This window comes from Epinephelus moara, chromosome 4 (genome assembly GCF_006386435.1).
Source record: "Epinephelus moara isolate mb chromosome 4, YSFRI_EMoa_1.0, whole genome shotgun sequence".
NCBI lineage: Eukaryota > Metazoa > Chordata > Actinopteri > Perciformes > Serranidae > Epinephelus > Epinephelus moara.
This window is the reverse complement of record NC_065509.1, coordinates 20,915,048-20,932,617: the sequence shown is the minus strand read 5'-3', so window position 1 is coordinate 20,932,617 and position 17,570 is coordinate 20,915,048. Positions and strand designations below refer to the sequence as shown.

At 44.3% G+C, this 17,570-nt stretch overlaps 1 protein-coding gene and 3 non-coding genes across 4 annotated transcripts in view; 3 read left to right on the top strand and 1 right to left on the bottom strand.

The window, feature by feature from the left end:
- LOC126389150 (A disintegrin and metalloproteinase with thrombospondin motifs 2-like) overlaps positions 1-6,059 on the bottom strand; it is a 155,675-nt gene extending 149,616 nt beyond the window's left edge. The window contains exons 1-2 of the mRNA XM_050042658.1: positions 5,410-6,059; positions 3,334-3,743 (exon numbers count right to left, since the gene is read on the bottom strand). Of these exons, the coding sequence (XP_049898615.1) occupies positions 3,334-3,743; positions 5,410-5,497 (498 nt within the window). The 5' untranslated portion in view covers positions 5,498-6,059. The remainder of the gene's footprint in view (positions 1-3,333; positions 3,744-5,409) is intronic.
- A 10,491-nt stretch (positions 6,060-16,550) lies between these two features.
- trnan-guu (transfer RNA asparagine (anticodon GUU)) lies at positions 16,551-16,624 on the top strand. The gene has a single exon. It is a non-coding gene; the product is annotated as a tRNA-Asn (tRNA).
- A 320-nt stretch (positions 16,625-16,944) lies between these two features.
- Positions 16,945-17,018, top strand: trnan-guu (transfer RNA asparagine (anticodon GUU)). Its single transcript has one exon. It is a non-coding gene; the product is annotated as a tRNA-Asn (tRNA).
- A 348-nt stretch (positions 17,019-17,366) lies between these two features.
- Positions 17,367-17,440, top strand: trnan-guu (transfer RNA asparagine (anticodon GUU)). Its single transcript has one exon. It is a non-coding gene; the product is annotated as a tRNA-Asn (tRNA).
- Positions 17,441-17,570: the final 130 nt, after the last annotated feature.

Genomic DNA, 17,570 nt, shown 5'->3' with positions numbered 1-17,570 from the left:
GTGCTGCCTCCTCTCAAGCATCCAGAGAACTAACCAGCTGATCACAGCTTCTGTTCACAGAAATCCAATTCCCTCCAAAGGTCATTTGTCCATTCAAAGATTTTCCTTTTCCCTGTGCTGTCTCATGCTCTCTCATTTATTCTGGTCATTTGCTACTTCTTGAAATCTATACCCTTTGCCCTCTTCATTTTCCCTCTCCTGCCTCTTTATTATTATTTTCTTGTATTCTGGTTTGAACCCTATCTGCCCCTGTCTTGGCTCTCTCCCTCCTTCCCCTCATCACACACCCTGGATCACAGCCAGCGAGAGGTTTTTGGCTGCGAATGGCAACGCAGGGCAGAGAAAGCTCTAACCAGGTGGCTGGGTCACTGAGGAAGTGGGCACAGCAGGGCAGAGCTGGGCTACGTGGCTCTGCTGGGTTTAAACAGACAGATGCGGGCAGAGCTTAGGCAGAGCCTGACAGAGCTTGGCTGCATTTCTTGGCATGCCTGAGGAGGTTGTAAGAATTGATTGGTAATGACATGAGTTGTTCAGGGGCGGGGAGAAACAAATTAAATATAAGTGGACAGCACTAATGTGATTATTAAAAGGGTTTTTCCTTTTTTTGTTCTGACTATTTGGCATGGCTGTTACAGCGCTGGTATCAGTGATATGTGTCACATATTTTCATTGTTGCAGCATTGTGTTACTCCCTAGCAATTTCATTAATGCAAATTCTACATAATTAAATTTGAAAACGGCAAAAGGATGAGTTCACACACACATTTCCAACTCTTTATGTCCACACAGGGCCTGAAGACATCCCTTTGTAATGCAACTCTAATGTAAGTGATGGAGACATAATCCACAGTCCTTACTCTGTGCAAAAACTGAAATTAAACTGAACTGTTAAGACTTCAGAAGTCTGAGTTAGACAAATAGAGGAAACATCATAAACATTCTTTTTCGTAACAAAAATCTCTGTTTGTTTTATAGCTGAGCTGCTGTGGAGGGACAGCAAAATAAATAGATATATTTGTACTAAAAAGAAATATCTAACTTTGACTGCTGAAGTCTCGTATTAGCTTTAGCTGCACCTAAAAAGGTGCCCTAGGCATTTATGTTTACATTCAGTATCCTTTACCAAAATGCACTGTGTAAATCCTCGAGGCCTGACAACCACGTTGAATGCAAAACATGATAGTTTGCAGTCCTCTTCTTCCTTGCTTTTGTTTCAGCATCGCTATATGACCACCAATAACTGTCGATCAGTGGAACAGCATGAAAAGTGGCGACAGAAAAGTGGATCGTGCCACCAACATGCTCATAAAAACATTGCTCCATAGCATTACCAGTGGACAAAAGGAGGATACATTTAGTAACACATTTCTGCTGTTAAGAAGGCCTGTGAATTTTGTGCCCCATCTGTTTGACTGGAGTCACATTAGGAAGGACCTGTGTGGACTAGGGATGGGAACTGAGAACCGGTTCCAAATTGTCTGATCCACTGGAATGGCATGCTTATCCAATCTTTCATCAGTGCTGGCATTTTTTCCTGAAAGTTGTGCATTGCAAAACAATCACGTCAAACTCATGAGTCTACACTGCTGGAGACTTGCAACAAGAAGAGGTCATGGCAGAGAGGAAGAAATGGTCCAATGCGTGGCTTTATATCACTAAGAAAGATGACATCAGTGCTGCTTGTAATGTCGCTAAAATGATGTTTTCAAGTAAGGCTGGAAACACCAACAATATACTGAAAGCTCTTTCTGTGCAACATGTGCTCAAATTCCAGGAGTGGCACTGTTCCCCGACCAAGCCGCATGTTCTTACCGAGGGTAATTATCACACGCTATGATAACATTAGCGCCACACAAGCAGGCTTAGGAATCAATAAAGAATCAGACCGATAAGCAGAATCAATAATGGCATCGGCATCAGTAAAATCTTATCAACTCCCATCCCTAATGTCGACAGGAGGAATGACTACAGTGAACAAAACCTGAGTCGTACACACACAACGCACACATGGGCATGTGGGTATCATTTTAGACCAGCTTTAAAACATGTGAATCTGTGTTTTAAAATGTCTGGCATGCCTGGCAGTGCAGCCACTCTGGTGTTTCGTGTTGATCTGTTATCTATAACCAACTACACTTTGACAGCAGCCTTTCCTAGATATTGCCAATAAGCCCTGGAATGACGGGCCGCAGCGAGCAGCAGCAGCAGTGAGTTGCTGCTGGCTGGTGTCAGGCTAAGTGGGCATGTCAGGCCTGTGCTGTCCTGGCTCCCTGCCTGCTCTCTCAGCTGCTTGCTCAGTCCCCTGTGTCCTCAACCCTAAACGGATCCAGTCGCTGCTACTCAGCTCCAGTGGCGGGCTGATCTGGCTGACTAATGAACACTTTTCCTAATGAGGGGAACTCCTCCCCCCCAATCTCATCATTCCCTGCACACATCCTTCGTTGCCCGTTTTTTACTCCTATTTACTCGCCTGTTTTCCCCCCCGTGCCCCGAGGCTTATCTCTCGCACTTGTCCCTTCCACCTCTTCCTGGGGCGCTGGTCTCCATCTTTCTGCATCCTCTCATCTCAGCAGTTCCTGTGCACATTCTTCACACTGTCTATATCTCACTTCTCTCCCTTGCCGACAGCCATTCACCAACTGTTTGCCATCTCTTTTCCTTTTCCTGTATTCATCGTCAGCTCTATTAAAAGCATTTACAATTCAGGCTCTTTGAGCAACTGTTGTGCAACCAAAATATTTTATGGTGGCAGCTCCGATTCAAATGCTGTTGTGGTATCTGCTGTTTGTCCAGTGCTTCAGTATCTGTTTCTCGTGAGCAGGACAAGCCAGCTAGATGTCATTTTAAAAGCACTGTGCTGAGATATAGTCATAAATACTTAAGTTATCTGTGAAACATCAGTGTATTCCCTTAATAATCCCTTCCCCCCTTCCACATGAGCAAACTAGAGGGGGCAGAGGACAGAGGGATGAAAACATGACTCAGGTATTTCTCATGGCAGGCCTGGTGTTACAACAAGTTTAGAGGACATCAGGGAGAAAAGCAGTGTAAATCATAAGTTTGACCCCATGACAACTTCTGAGCTATGGGGTCAACCACAAAGACTCAGCAGGGACAAAGACTTGGTCAGGGGGCAGAGATATCTTGATTCTGCTATTTGATTGTATCTTTATATTTGTTCTTTAAACACAGAATTCCCCTGCACACTCAGACACACACCATCTGCTCTCTTGAGTCCCCTCATGTCACTCTGTCCACAGACACCTCCACAGCGAGCTCAGTGAACACTACAGCAGTCAGACAGATAAGAGCTAACACAGGTTGTCCACTCACCAGGCCGTCACAGTTGCTGATAGCCACAGAGGCTCCCGGTGTGTCTGTGATGTCCCCCACATACAAGCATTCATCGTGCAGTGGCTCAGAGTGCCGGGTGCTGTCACTGTCATCATGCCACTCCATCTTGGCTCCGGGGGCCACCAGCCTGGCGTTGTGGCGCAGGCGCAGGTGGAACTCCCGGCCGAAGATGGTGACGTTGTAGTAAAGCCTTTCCCGAAAGGCCACGGGCTCCTCTCTTGGTCCTTCCCACTCATCATTGCCTACTCCTACCTCCCTCCTCCGGCGCCTACGGGACTGCCCTCCTGCCATGCGGCCAGCCGAGACGGCGTGTGACAGGAAGCGGCCCTCTGCGTCCACACTGATCGGCCTCACCAGTCCATACTCCCCCAGGACATGCTGCAGGGAGTCTGGGAACAGGACAGTGAAAGCGGAGGGAGAGGAGGAAGGGGGGTGATGGGTGAGAGGAGAGGATGAAGCAGGAGCAGGTGAGAGGGGGACAAAATTTTATTTGGTGAGTAAGATTTGAAAATGTGGGGGAAAAAAGGGGTGGGAAGGAAGAACATGAAAGGTTGAAGATAAGAAAAAAGAGCATGGAGAGGAGGAGACGTCATGGGAGAAGCATGGGGGATAAACAGTGGAGAAAATGGGGAGTCATGGGTGGAGGGTGAAGAGGAGGATGGAAAAGGGAGGTGGGAGGAAAAAGAAGGGATTAGAAAAATGCCAAGCATGCCTTGGAATTATTTATTCCTTATTCTGCATCACATGGAACACAATAATAAATAAAAGCATATAAGCAGTAACCTTTCACACACTCTCACACGCACACACACACACACACACACACACACACACACACACACACACACGAGCACAGCCCCACCCATGAACCCAGAGGCGACCCCCGTGCTTGGCAGTGCGCGTTTGGAAACGGCAGCCTCAGCAGTGCGCGCTGCGCTCCTGACACCTTCTGTGCCCTTCTACCGTCAACAGGAAAGCCAGTACAAGATCAAGGTGCTAATTGCGGCTTTCTCACGCTGTTTTCTCACTGTCAGGCTGCTCGATCCGAGGAAAGTGATTTCTATAACCTCGACACCGACTGAATAAAAAAAAAGGAAAACCAAACCTCCTTATAGAGCGCTTTAAATAACATGATGCACACTGGAATGCATCTGCAACAATTCCTCCTATCACCATCATTAATGATCAATATCATACATTAACTATACATGCTTATTATCACTGCACTGTTACACTTAACGCGTCTGACATTGTCATGGATTAAGGAGCATTTTTATATGACAGTGACAGCAGGTGCATTTTGGAGGCGACCTGAGAAATGCTCCCCGCGCCCACACACACACACACACACACACACACACAGACACACACTGGCAAACACACTGAGCCAAGGCCACTTTAAGGTGTCAATGCCATCACAGAGTCAGGGACAGTTACACCTTAGATGTGGCGCTCAGGTGTACTTATTAATATTCACCAGTCATGTCTTATTTATAAAGTTTCCTGACTGATCAAACCCAACACACACTGTTAATATGTCTTGATCCTCCACGTCAGAGGAATGATTTGATAATAGTGTGATCAATAAGCTGACATCCGACTCCAGCGTCTTGTGACGGATCGATACATGCGACAGCGGCAGAATCAGATAATGTTAGGCTACTTTCCTGCAAAATCCGACAGTAAACCCTGCGCATCTGATGCCCCCTTTACACCCCCTGATAACATTATCCCTCTGGATAGCAGAAAGCAAATCACAACACTGGCTTGCACCGCTCAGGGACCTCCGGAAAAGACCCAGCAAACACCACAGCAGGACGCACAGAAGTTGCAAATGCGTCCTGCAATGTTGTTTGCAAAAAAAACTGCAAAAGAAGAAATAATGAAACACAAAGCGGGAGAAACCGGACTGTTTTTTGTTGTTGTTGCCGCTACGTTGAGCTCCAGACTTCCCAGTGAGCGCATGAAAGCGCCCCGTGCAGCCCTGCTGATAAGAGATCAGCAGATACGGAGAACAACATAAACACTGACCACGTTTAACTGAGCTGTACGTACCAACGCTACTGGCGATGTAAAGGCCGCTGGTGTGCAGCAGAAAGGCCGGTAGAATAATTAGGACAGTAAATCCAGGCGAGAGACCCATGGCAGCTCCGAACTGCGCAGGTGAGAGAGTGGGACTCCGGGCTCCAGTGTGGTGAAGTTCCCCGCCTGGCGCGACCAGCCACGCCACGACAGCAACAGCACAGCAGCCCGCAACTAGACTGCCAAGTGCACCGGGAGAGACGGAGCTCTCCTCCCCTCTCTCTCTCCTCCTCTCCGCCGAGGTCTCTCTCTCTCGCTATCTCTCTTTCTCTCCCACACACACACACACACTCACACACACACACACACACACTCTCACTCAACTCTCCTCCTCTTCCTCCTCTATGTCTCTCTCTTTCTCTCAACTCCTCTCTCTCACACTGTGCGTGCTCCCCCACTCTGCTCTGACAACTCCCCGAGTCCACACACACACACACACACACACACACACACACGCACACATGCACACATGCACACATACCGGGCACCGGGCGCCCACACACTCCCTGTGTGTCTCCGAGAGGATGAGAGGATATTTCAGAGCGCGCTGGCCCTGCTGCAGACAGACACACACACAGACACACAGACACACACGCAGACTGACTGACTGACAGGCCCACTGACAGCTCGCATCCACAAGACATGCATTGAAATTAACGGACAAGCTGCTTCATCACCAGAAGTGTTTTTTTCTCCTCCAACTTGGACCCCTACTACTACTGTCCAACTCTCCCCTGCGCTGCTGCCTGATGTGCTGCAAGCCTTGCATAAACTTTGAATATCCCGTCAAGCGTCCTGGGGCTGGGTGAACAGCAGCAGCAGCAGCAGCAGCGCCCCGTGTGGCTCTCTGGCGGAAACGCATCCAGGTTTGCAAGGCCCAAGGGTCCAATTTACAGACAGAAAGAAAAGTCTTACTAGCCATAACCTGCTTGCCCTCATTTAACACATCATTTACCCCTCTTGACCACTAATCTTATATTGTTGCAAACACTGATGAGCAGCATAAGGCGGACCGCTCGTACGGACAAAACCAATTATATTTTCAGAAAGGGTTACGGTTTTCTTTTTAAGAGAAGCTAATATGAATATAACAGGCACAAAGAAAAAAAAACTTCACAAATAACTATCTTTGAAGTAGCAAAACCAGGTATTAAGGTGAGTCCCAATTAGCAGTGTGTCAGCTTCAAAAAAGCTCTGATTTTATTTATAGTCTTTGGTTTCTGTTGATTTTCACATTTGTACACAGGTTTTCAAGGCAACTCAAAACATTAAAAGGGCTCCAGAAAAGCATAATAGTGTCTCCATGCAGGTACACAGGCCACAGAAACGGCAGAGCACCGTAAATAATCACATTACGTCAAATAATGACAGACCTCTCTTTACTCTACCACGACACCATAAAGAGTGGTCAAGTGGTGAAGCTCACTGACAAAGAGATTACTGTTTCCAGGGGGCCAGAAGGGTCCCGACCCCAGCTGCTGTTAAACAGTTATAGATATCTTTATATGAGAGTTTTATTTCTGGGTGAAAAATATGCTTTTTGGTTTCATAACTGACAGTTACTAAGCTCCACCCACCCTTGGTTACAGTTGCTACCTCAGACAACTCGCTGATGACAGGTTGTTTTAATCTGTTTAGCCATCTACTGCAGTGTATAAAGAAAAGTTTCAGAAAGTCACGTAACATGTTTATATCTCAGCTGCAAGAGCTTTGGGGCTCATGTTGAATTTTTTTACACACAAGAATCAAGCAGCACTGCAAAAAATCTGCAGAAAGTTATTGACTCCAAAAACAAACAAAGAAAAGACAGTCTTAAACATACCAAAGATCATAAAATTCTTATTCAACATTGCCCCTATAATGCTGGGTAAGTTGTAATTCCTATATGTCATGCTAAAGTCAATACTGTTTCAAATTCTCCTGGTATTAGACCACAATAGGGGAAAGGCAAATAAATGTCTATCCCAGCTGACATTGGGTGAGAGGTGGGGTACACCCTGGACAGGTCGCCAGACTATCACAGGGCTGACACACAGAGACAGACAACCATTCACACTCATTCACACCTACGGACAATTTAGAGTCACCAGTTAACCTGCATGTCTTTGGACTGTGGGAGGAAGCCGGAGTACCTGGAGAAAACCCATGCGGACATGGGGAGTACGTGCAAACTCTGCACAGAAGGGCCCCTGGTTGGGTTCGAACCAGGAACCTTCTTGCTGTGAGGCAACCGTTTATCTGTCAATTTTATTTTTATTTTTTGGGGGGATTGATCAATTTATGATTTAGTTTATAATAATGGTGAGTTTTGAGAGCTTAAGTTAACATTGTGAAAATGCTTATTTTGTCTGATAAAGTCAAAAACGAGAGAAAAAAAAACACAATAAAAAAGAGACTTGAACCAGAAAACACTTGATTTCTCCTGAATTACTTAAGTGCTTCCTTGATTATAAAAAAAAGTGTTGATTTGTGTTGATCGACGAATCAATTAATTAATTAATTAATTAATCAATACACTCTATAAACTGCTAACATTCTGCACAACAAAGTGTATACTTCTGAAATGGATATCAGACAGAATTACATCTAAAACACGGTGGCACAAGGTCATACTTGAATATATTCTTTGGATTATTCGTTATGATGTTCTCCATAGAACATGGGAGCCTTTCATGTCCTGCCATAGTTGTAGTGTGTATTCCTGACTCTCTTCCCTTAATAGATGTTTGATCTGTGAGTCAAGTTAAGTTGAGTTGTTTTGTTTGTATATTCTGTTGTATGTTAAATGTCTTGTTTCCCTTAAAAAAATCAATAAACATATTGAATTAATTAACCAATTGCTTCATCAATAAAGCTGACATCTCTTTGAAAGGTAGAGTCAGTAAAGGAAAAGGTGTTGTTAAATGTTAATGCTGAACACTTTCTGATGGGCTTCGCTAATGTTTCTGCACAGTTTAGTTAGTTTAGCGTATTGTAGCTTGTTTGCAACCCAAAGGCAGAGTGTAGTAAATGTCACTTAAATATTAATGCGAAGCTGCAGGCAACTCAAAACTGTGAGTTTGTTACCAAATAACTGTTAATTGTCTTGGTGGCCTTGCCGTCAGCTGCTAGAAATGTCATGTTGTTTAGTATCTCTAATTTTATCATTGCATCCTGGTTTAAAGGCTGTTCTGTAACACACTATGGTGATCTGTACCTATTCATTGATGTTTTGTGTACTATATGTATTGTATTATTATAACATAGACAATGGAGATGTTGATCCGAAATTAACTTCTTCCACAGTCTAATCCACTCTTGACATTTAACAAAATGCTAAACACAAAGTTGATCTTGGAGGGGTCAATTACTATTTATCAAATCACAATCTCCTATGAATATGTATTTTTGTTATGTGTAGTGTCCTCTTTTTTTTTTTTTTTTTTTTTTTTTTTTTTACAGTTTTCCTTAGTGCTACCTCTTTTTTTTTCTCGGAAAAGTTCAAATTTCGAGAAGTTCAGAAAAGTTAGTCCTTCCTGACAGAACTTTGGGTTTTGCAGTTGCAGTTACTCATTGTGTATGTTAACATGCTCACAGTAGCAATTAGCTCAAAGCACTGCTGTGCCTCACAGACTTGTTAGTGTGACTGTACACTTGTTTCCACAAGTAGCGCTCTCACTAAATTTCACATCTTCTAATTAATGTTTTGTGAGAAAAAAAAAAAAAATGATCGACAGACAAAGTATGCTTTGAGTGAGTAACTGTCAGACAGGTTATCACATTCAGCCCTAGCTGGCTCACCTCACCTCCACTCTGCCATCATGCCAATGACCAAACTGGGATTGTTTTCAGCAAAGTATGGCAGAAAGCAGCAAATCCAAACTAAAATACTTAATATCGTCCTTAAAGAAACATATGATTAATGTCACAGACAGTATGTCCATTTACACTGTATAGGTTCACCTTGTTGCGCCAACACTGACGCTGATTTTCTTACTTTGTGTGACGGCCCTGCCCCGTAATTAGGAGCGGTTTCATGAACTACAGGATAAAGTGAAACTCCAGGGATTCCTCAGTTGCCACATCATCACTGAACTTTTACAGGAAGCTCTAGAGAGCAGACTGAATAAATTTCCACCTCCGTGTCTTGAATCATCCAGGATCTTACTATGCACTATTCAGGACCTGTATGCCAGCAGCGTAGTAGGAGTAAAGCCATTCTGAAGCCAATCGTCTTATTTCTTTCAATTCTTTCAACTTAGATCAGCTTAATCTTGCTGCTGTAACTTATACGCTTTTGGGATATAAACTCAATCTACCATATCTCCTGCCAATTACATTCATTTGCAAATAGTTTGCATCACAAAATTACATTTGTTTGTGATGCTGTTTTTCTTCAAGACAACAGACGCCGTGTTTATCTTGTGCAAAACGTAGCCAGTGGGTTTTACTTGATTATTCTTGCAAAATCTGTGCATGGCAACGGAATGTGCAAACTCATACTCATCCTCTACCCTGACCTCCACACCTTTGCTTTTCCCTGTAATATATGAACATCTCATCTCTTACTGCACCGAAACTAAGCATAAATAACTGAGTGGGTTAACTGTCGACCACATCTTCCTATAAGGCTAAGACAAGTCCACCTTTTCAAAACTGCAACACCCATGCATCCAACCATTTTCATCCGCTTATCTGGGGCCAGGTCGCGGGGGCAGCAGGCCAAGCAAAGCACCCCAGACGTCCCTCTACCCAGCAACACCCTCCAGCTCCTCCTGGGGGACCCCAAGGTGTTCCCAGGCCAGATGAGATATGTAACCCCTCCAGCGAGTTCTGGGTCTGCCTGGGGCCTCCTACCAGTAGGATGTGCCCATAACACCGCATCTTGATCACCTCAACTGAACCCTTTCAACACAAATGAGCAGCGGCTCTACTCCGAGCTCCTTCCGGATGTCTGGGCTCCTTACCCTATCTCTAAGGCTGAGCCCAGCCATCCCACCAGGGAAACTTATTTTCACTGCTTGTATCTGCGATCTCATACTTTCAGTCACTACCCAGAGCTCATGACCATAGGTGAGGGTTGGGACATAGATGGACCAGTAAATCAAAAGCTTTGCCTTTCGGCTCAGCTTCCTCTTCACCACGGCGGTCCACATCTGCAATATGTAATTCATGAATAGTAATAATAATAGTACATTTTATCTAAGACGTCCCTTTCAAAACGCCCAAGGTCACCCAACAGAGCATACCATAACACACAGAACTAGAGAAAACACAATAAATAGACAAATGTCTTTCTTTACAAATCCTGTAAACATCAGGTTTCACCCTCCCTCTGCTGTTAGAGTTGTGTGGAAGTTTACTTCTCTGCATGACAGCCTGCAGAGATGCTACACACACCAGCAGAGGCCCCAGACAGGCTGCCGACAGGATGCAGCAAGACGGGATGAGCAAGATGGAAAGTGACAAAAATTGATAACAAAAAGGATAAAAAAGAGCATCAAGCTTGAGAGAAAGGAGAACTATACGTTAGACGACAAAGAAAAGAAAGGCAAACGCAACCAGAGGAGAGTAAAGGTCAAAAGAGAAAAGAGGGAGGGAGAAAGAGGAGAAAAATGGACAGAGGTGGACATATCTGGGCCAGCATGGACACATGCACATGTAAACACAGTCCAATAATACCTGGGGGTCTGTGCTATACAAACACAGACACTGACCCTCCACTGAGAGAGAACGACTTTGTGTGTGCGCGTGTTTTACAGTGAGAGGTCATCTTTCACCAAGCATCGGGATCACACCTGGCCCCTCAGTGCGTAGATCTCCACAGGGCTGTTTGAGAGCACACACATAGACAGACATCACTACAGACACACACACACACACCTCGAGAAGAAAGCCACACCCTGCCTTCAATCCGCATCCTCACGACACATGAAAATGTCACCGTGTTCCCAAGTCTATGTACCCAGCATGCCTCTCTGTGACCGGAGGACCCCCCTCCCTTCCACACATCAACATCATCCCTATTACCAACCCTTCTCCCCTCTCGCCCCTCTCCCCTGCCGCCGCCTCCATCCCCACCGCCCACCACCTCCTCCCTCACCACCGCTCCTGGTCGCTTTGCTGTTGCCATGGAGATACCAAGCCCTGCACCTTGAAAAGTGCACTTGGAAGGAGCAGGGGAGAGGCAGACAATAATATCCCTCTTCCCAGACAAACAGACACACACACAAACTCTTGTGTTTGTGGAGGTTATTATAGCTAGGTTTGGCAGGGCGGGGGTGTGTGTGTGTGTGTGTGTGTGTGTGTGTGTGCAGACACGTGATTGTGTGTTTCTCTGGGAGGTGGGTGTTCAGATGTCCGTTGCTTGTGCATGTGCAAACAGATTGTGAGTGGAGAAATAGAGCTACATGGTCAGACGAGACAAGTGGAGAAAATCTGTTGTGTTCTCGATGTGTTGCGCTGCTCCGGCGCTGTATGTGGTTAATATAGAGCCTAATTACAAGTTACCATGTTAGCCGACTCCCTTAAGTGTTTATCCACCACTTCTGTGAATTACGGCCAACGCTGTGTGGTGGCATTCAAGCAAATTCTTAGAAAACTGTTTGTACTATAAAATGCAACAACAACGACACTGAACAAGATTAAAACCCACACATGCACTTACTGTATTATTCATTTATTATAATTAACTCCAGTTGCCGACAGCAAAGGAGTGTCATCTTTTTTTTCTAAGGGATGTTCTTAATAAAAGGTGTTTTCTGAAATCAAAAGACGATCTAATTCCTGTTTGCTGAAATTTGTGTTTTATCGGTCTGACTAAGTGCTGTAAGTGCTGTCGGTGTAGTCCGCCTGAGCATTATGCACCTTTTCTCACGTGTTAGGGGCTATACAGAGTGAGCATATGCCATATTGTGTCCTGCAGGGCCGCCATGGCCTGTCTCTTCAATGACTCCTGCTGTCCTAGCAAGGTCATGCAGCGGGGCCACCATGTGTACCCATGTATTAGCATGCCTTATGAGTGCGAGGACAGGTGTTCCCAGTGTCTCAGAGAGGTTACATGATGAGGCATCAAAGCCCCATGACAGCACATCAGGCCAAAGCCATGAACCCCGGCACAGGTGGCTGCTGAAAGTCAATTCGCATAACTCCACATGGAGAGCAATGCACAGGGGATTGTAGGTGTGTGTGTGTGTGTGTGTGTGTGTGTGTGTGTGCAAAAACACAGGTGTGCACACCCCAGTGCATATCTAAACACAGCATACATCATACAGGTGCACTGTAATTAGAGTTGTTAAGTGCCACAGAGAGTGTAACTAGATAAACCCGCAACTCTAACAAGCAAATAATACTTGCATGTGAGGTTATCAATAGAAAGAGACACAATCACTTTGCCTTGCTACCTTATGTTGTAGTTTGTCTGCAAGAGTGAAAAGAAAAGACGGAGTAAAGGTACAAGGAGAGATGTATAGGAAACAAAGTGTAATACGCAGAGAGATGGAGGTGAGTTAAATTTTGCAAGAGTGAGGTGCATACCACACTGTCTCTTGCTGTTCTTGTCCAGTTTAACCATTATTATTCACCAACTCACACCTATGATGTTCACAGTTCCATCTCCAGTTGTAAAATTCAGATTTGTTCAAAATAATCTCAATGGGATCAACTGGCACTGAATGACTAGAATTACCGCCTCACTGTTATATACCTTCGCCAATCAGTCAAGTTCCAGTGCGCATCCATGTCTGTCCATATGTTGCCTTGACAGGTGACAATGTTCCAAATATGAATGTTGCAGCAAACAAGCTACGAATTCTAAAACGTGGATGCTTCACACATATCTCCCCCATAGCAGCACAGAAGATCTAAACATTCAGCACAGTTTCAAGATGGACACCCAAGATTTGTGTCACCAATTCAGGATCTGAACAAATGTCTCCCCTTCTGTTCCTGAGTTATGGTGTTGAATAATGCCCAGAACATTATGATGTCACAGTTAAGTTGACCTTTGACCTTGTGAATTTAAAATGTCATCATTTCATAATTTTATTCCTCTACACATCTGTGTGAAATTTGATCATAATTAGCACATGAATTTTAGGTTTATGGCCAAGAACATGTTTTGTGAGGTCATAGTGATCTTGACCTTTGATCACCAAATTCCAATCAGTCCTTTGTTGATTCCAAGAGGATATTTGTGCCAAATTTGGGGAAATTCCCTCAAGACGTTCTTGTGATATCGTGTTCACGAGAATGTACATACATACAGATGGACAACCCAAGAACATAATGCCACAGACCATGGCTGCTGTGGGCGCGGAGACATAAAAAGGCAAAAGATAAGACTCCTTAATCACCACAAACTGATTTTATCTCCAGACACCAACTGGCCCAGACTGAAAATGACTTGGTCAAATGTGGTCCGATCACTGGTGAAGTCCAAATCATAACTCTAATCACAACAACAATAGCAATGTGTGTTTGCACCTTCAACAAGCGTATCGATCATCATGAACCACAGTTAAAAGCAACAGGAGGAGAAACAAAGACTGTGGTATTGATTTTCTGGACTGTGACACAAACAATGGATTCCATAGACTATAACCAAGTGGGAAGGTATACTAGCATTGTGTCCACATAATAGCTAAGTCCATACAGAAATGCAGTGTATGCAGTGTGCCTGGGGTACAATTTGTATGATTGTATTGCAGTAAAGACACACTGAGCAATAGATACAGCAAACTCTTTCATACACTAATATCAGTAAGGGATTTTTCCCCCCGCAATTTTATGCTTTCACAGTGAGGTTAACTGACTGATTTTGTCAATACTTTTCACTTTTCATTGGGTGGAGTACTGTGAACGCCCATGGAGGTCGACCCTCGGGTCAATAGTTCCCTTACTTATTCTCTGGCAATGCCAATACACCGCCGTCCACTGCAGGACCACCTTCAGGTGTGTATTTATTCAGTTGGTCGCACACACATACACACTCATGCACGCACACAGTTGCACACACACACACACACACACACCGCCTTTGCTATTGACTGTTTATGCACCATATGTTATCTAAGCCCTTTGCTATTGACTGTTTATGCACCATATGTTATCTAAGCTCTCAGTGGGTGCCTGTGGCCTATTTCCCTTTATGCCCTTAACTGATCTGATTGGCCCGGGTGCCCTTTTGGATAAGTGATCACTGTGGATCAGGAGCATGAAGGCGTGCCTGCTTCTGCATTACCAATATCTAACGTAGCTCTACTGAAAAGGAGTAATCAAGTGTGTTTCTACTTGCTACCATTTCAGTATTATTAGATAAAAGTATGCTCAGTACACAAGCAAAGTACTCTCCATAAAAACTATAAAATTTTCAAACAGCTGTTGGGAAAATAAGCTATCTTGTTTTCTCTTCTCTTGTGCAGCACTAAATTAATATTCCTTAATCTTCCACTCTCCTAAGAAGATTAGGATTCAATTTTTTTATTTTTCTGGATGATTTAAATCTTTGTTTGGACCTGGCTCGTTCCAGTGACCAGGGCGATGGGCAAGTGGATTTTCCCAGGCTGCCTCAAGTTAAAAAGGGCCTGGATGACCGAGGGCAGTCCGGCCTGTAATTCCAACAGCGCCTCTTCCCATGGAGAGTTAGCCATGCCAGCAAAGACAGACTCTGCTCCCTGACCTCTGTGGCACAGTGGCCACGGAATTTAACCTGACCACAGGAAGCTTCAGGTCCTGCCCAGGAATGAGTACTATTGTACTGTAATTATCGGTGGGAAAGTATGTACGTGTGAGGGTTAGAGAGAGAGAGAACGAAAAAGAAAGAAGAAAGAACGAAAGAAAGAAAGAGTACATGTCTATTCGAGGAACTATTGCAAAGACTGAACTAGGTTCTTTTTAAAGCTCCTGCCTGTCACAGGATCAGTTCAGAGAGTACACAAAAGTGGCACGTTGGCAGACAGAAAATGTCTTCCCCTCTACTGCAACTCTAAGGGTGCTTTCACACTGTCAGTTGTGAAATCTGGGAGCATTTCGCCTAATAATTCAGCAGCGTGAACGCTTTCTCTGGACCTGGGTGCGGACCAAGAAGCTACTCGTGTGATCAGTGAGATCTGTTCCAGAAAAACTGAACTGTGGTAGGGTTGTGTGCAGTCAGAACACAATTTGTACTCCCAGAAAATTCATGTGCTCAAGCCAGAATTTATGCATATTGTAATGATATCATTAGGGCTCATTCACACAGCATTTATTTATTGTGAAGCACCGAATTCAATTCATCTGAATACAATTGTTGTTATCAGTGGCTTTGCAAAAGGCTGCAAAGTGTTCACCTCTAGTTAAACTTACCAGTTGAATGTGCTTTGTTTTACTTTGGCAAGCTTCTGGTTCTGCCTCAGTTAAATATAAGTAGCCATTTATAGTGTGCGGCCATTAGCACTGGCCACGCTGAGTCAAAATGTTTTAACACACCAAACCGCACCTGAGATGGACTTTCTCCGGAGTAGAGCCAAAAGTGCACCGGACCACCTCCTGGAGGGTAGCAGTTACCTCTCGCCAACCGCAACCACCCCCGAATGGCCGCCCCTGTTTGTGTTGCGAGACTCAACTAATGTCTCTCAGTGCAGAAGACCAGAGAGAAAGGTATTTTTCAGAGTCTCTGCATGTTCAGCTGTCAGTACTTTTGTAGCTTCTACTGAATCTCTGTAGTTTCACAGTTAGTGTCTCTTCTGTGTCTTGTATGTACTTCAGAAAACTGATTTATCTTACTGCTTCATGTTCACATTCAGCTGTATAGGAGTCGTGTTAAGTTACTGCTGCTGAAAAGTCAACATTTCCTTTGTTTTCTGCCTGGATGTTTTGTCGAAAATAGTGGAGCTTTGATAGCAGCTTTTCTTCCATAAAAAAAAGTTTACTAATACCACAGGCAGGAAGAGTTCAACTAAAAAGTCACAGTGAGATTTTAGATGAAGAGGTCCAGACAAAAGGTTTTTACTGCACCTCTGGTACACTTCCTTTACCTGTGGCGCAATAAACCTATCGGCTTACAACACCAGAATGTCATCTTGAAGTGATCAGCAAATACAAGTGGGTGGGGCTTACAAATAGAGGCCCCTCCCCCTCAAGATCAGCCAACACCTGTCTCTGTGGTGCAATCAGTCAGCGCATTCGGCTGTTAACCGAAAGATTGGTGGTTCAAGCCCACCCAGGGACGTTTTCTGCTCAGATAAATAGGTTATCATTGTAAACAAAAAAGCAGGTTGCAGTCATCAAACAAGCAGCAAACTGACCATCTCCTACAGCATGTCACTGTATCCAAAAAAGTTGGTTTCAAAGTCAGAGTGTAACAGAAATCACAAATTTTAAAATAAAACGCACCATAAACTTCTTCAGCTCTGCGTATGGTAGCTTCCAGTTTTCCAAAAAGCAAGGAAATAGACAGGATAAACCTACTGGCCTACACAACCAGGTTGGCACAGCAAATGCAAGTGGGTGGGGCTTGCAGATTGAGGTCCCTCCCCCTCAACAATAGTTGTCTCTGTGGCGCAATTGGTTAGCGCGTTCGGCTGTTAACCAAAAGGTTGGTGGTTCAAGCCCACCCAGGGATGTTTTCTGTTCACATAAACAGATTATCATTGGAAACAAAAAAGCAGGATACAGTCATCAGTCAAGACACCAGCAGCAAAATGACCATGATAAGTCATAACTTACAGTATGTCCTCTTATTCAAAAAAGTTGGCCTCGAATTGAGAGTGTAGTTAAAATTACAAAATTTAAAATAAAATGCCACATCACCTTCCTTACATATGTGTATGCTAGTTTCCACTTTTCCAAAAAGCAGGGACATAAATTAAAACACCTATTGGCCAACATGACCAGGCTGTCATCTTGAAGTGATCAGCAAATGCAAGTGGGTGGGGCTTGCAGATAGTGGCCCCTCCCTCTCAACAACAATTGTCTCTGTGGCGCAATTGGTTAGCTCATTCGGCTGTTAACCGAAAGGTTGGTGGTTCAAGCCCACCCAGGGACGTTTTCTGTTCACATAAACAGATTATCACTGTAAACAAAAAAACAGGATGCAGTCATCAGTCAAGACACCAGCAGCAAAATGACCATGATAAGTCATAACTTACAGTATGTCCTCTTATTCAAAAAAGTTG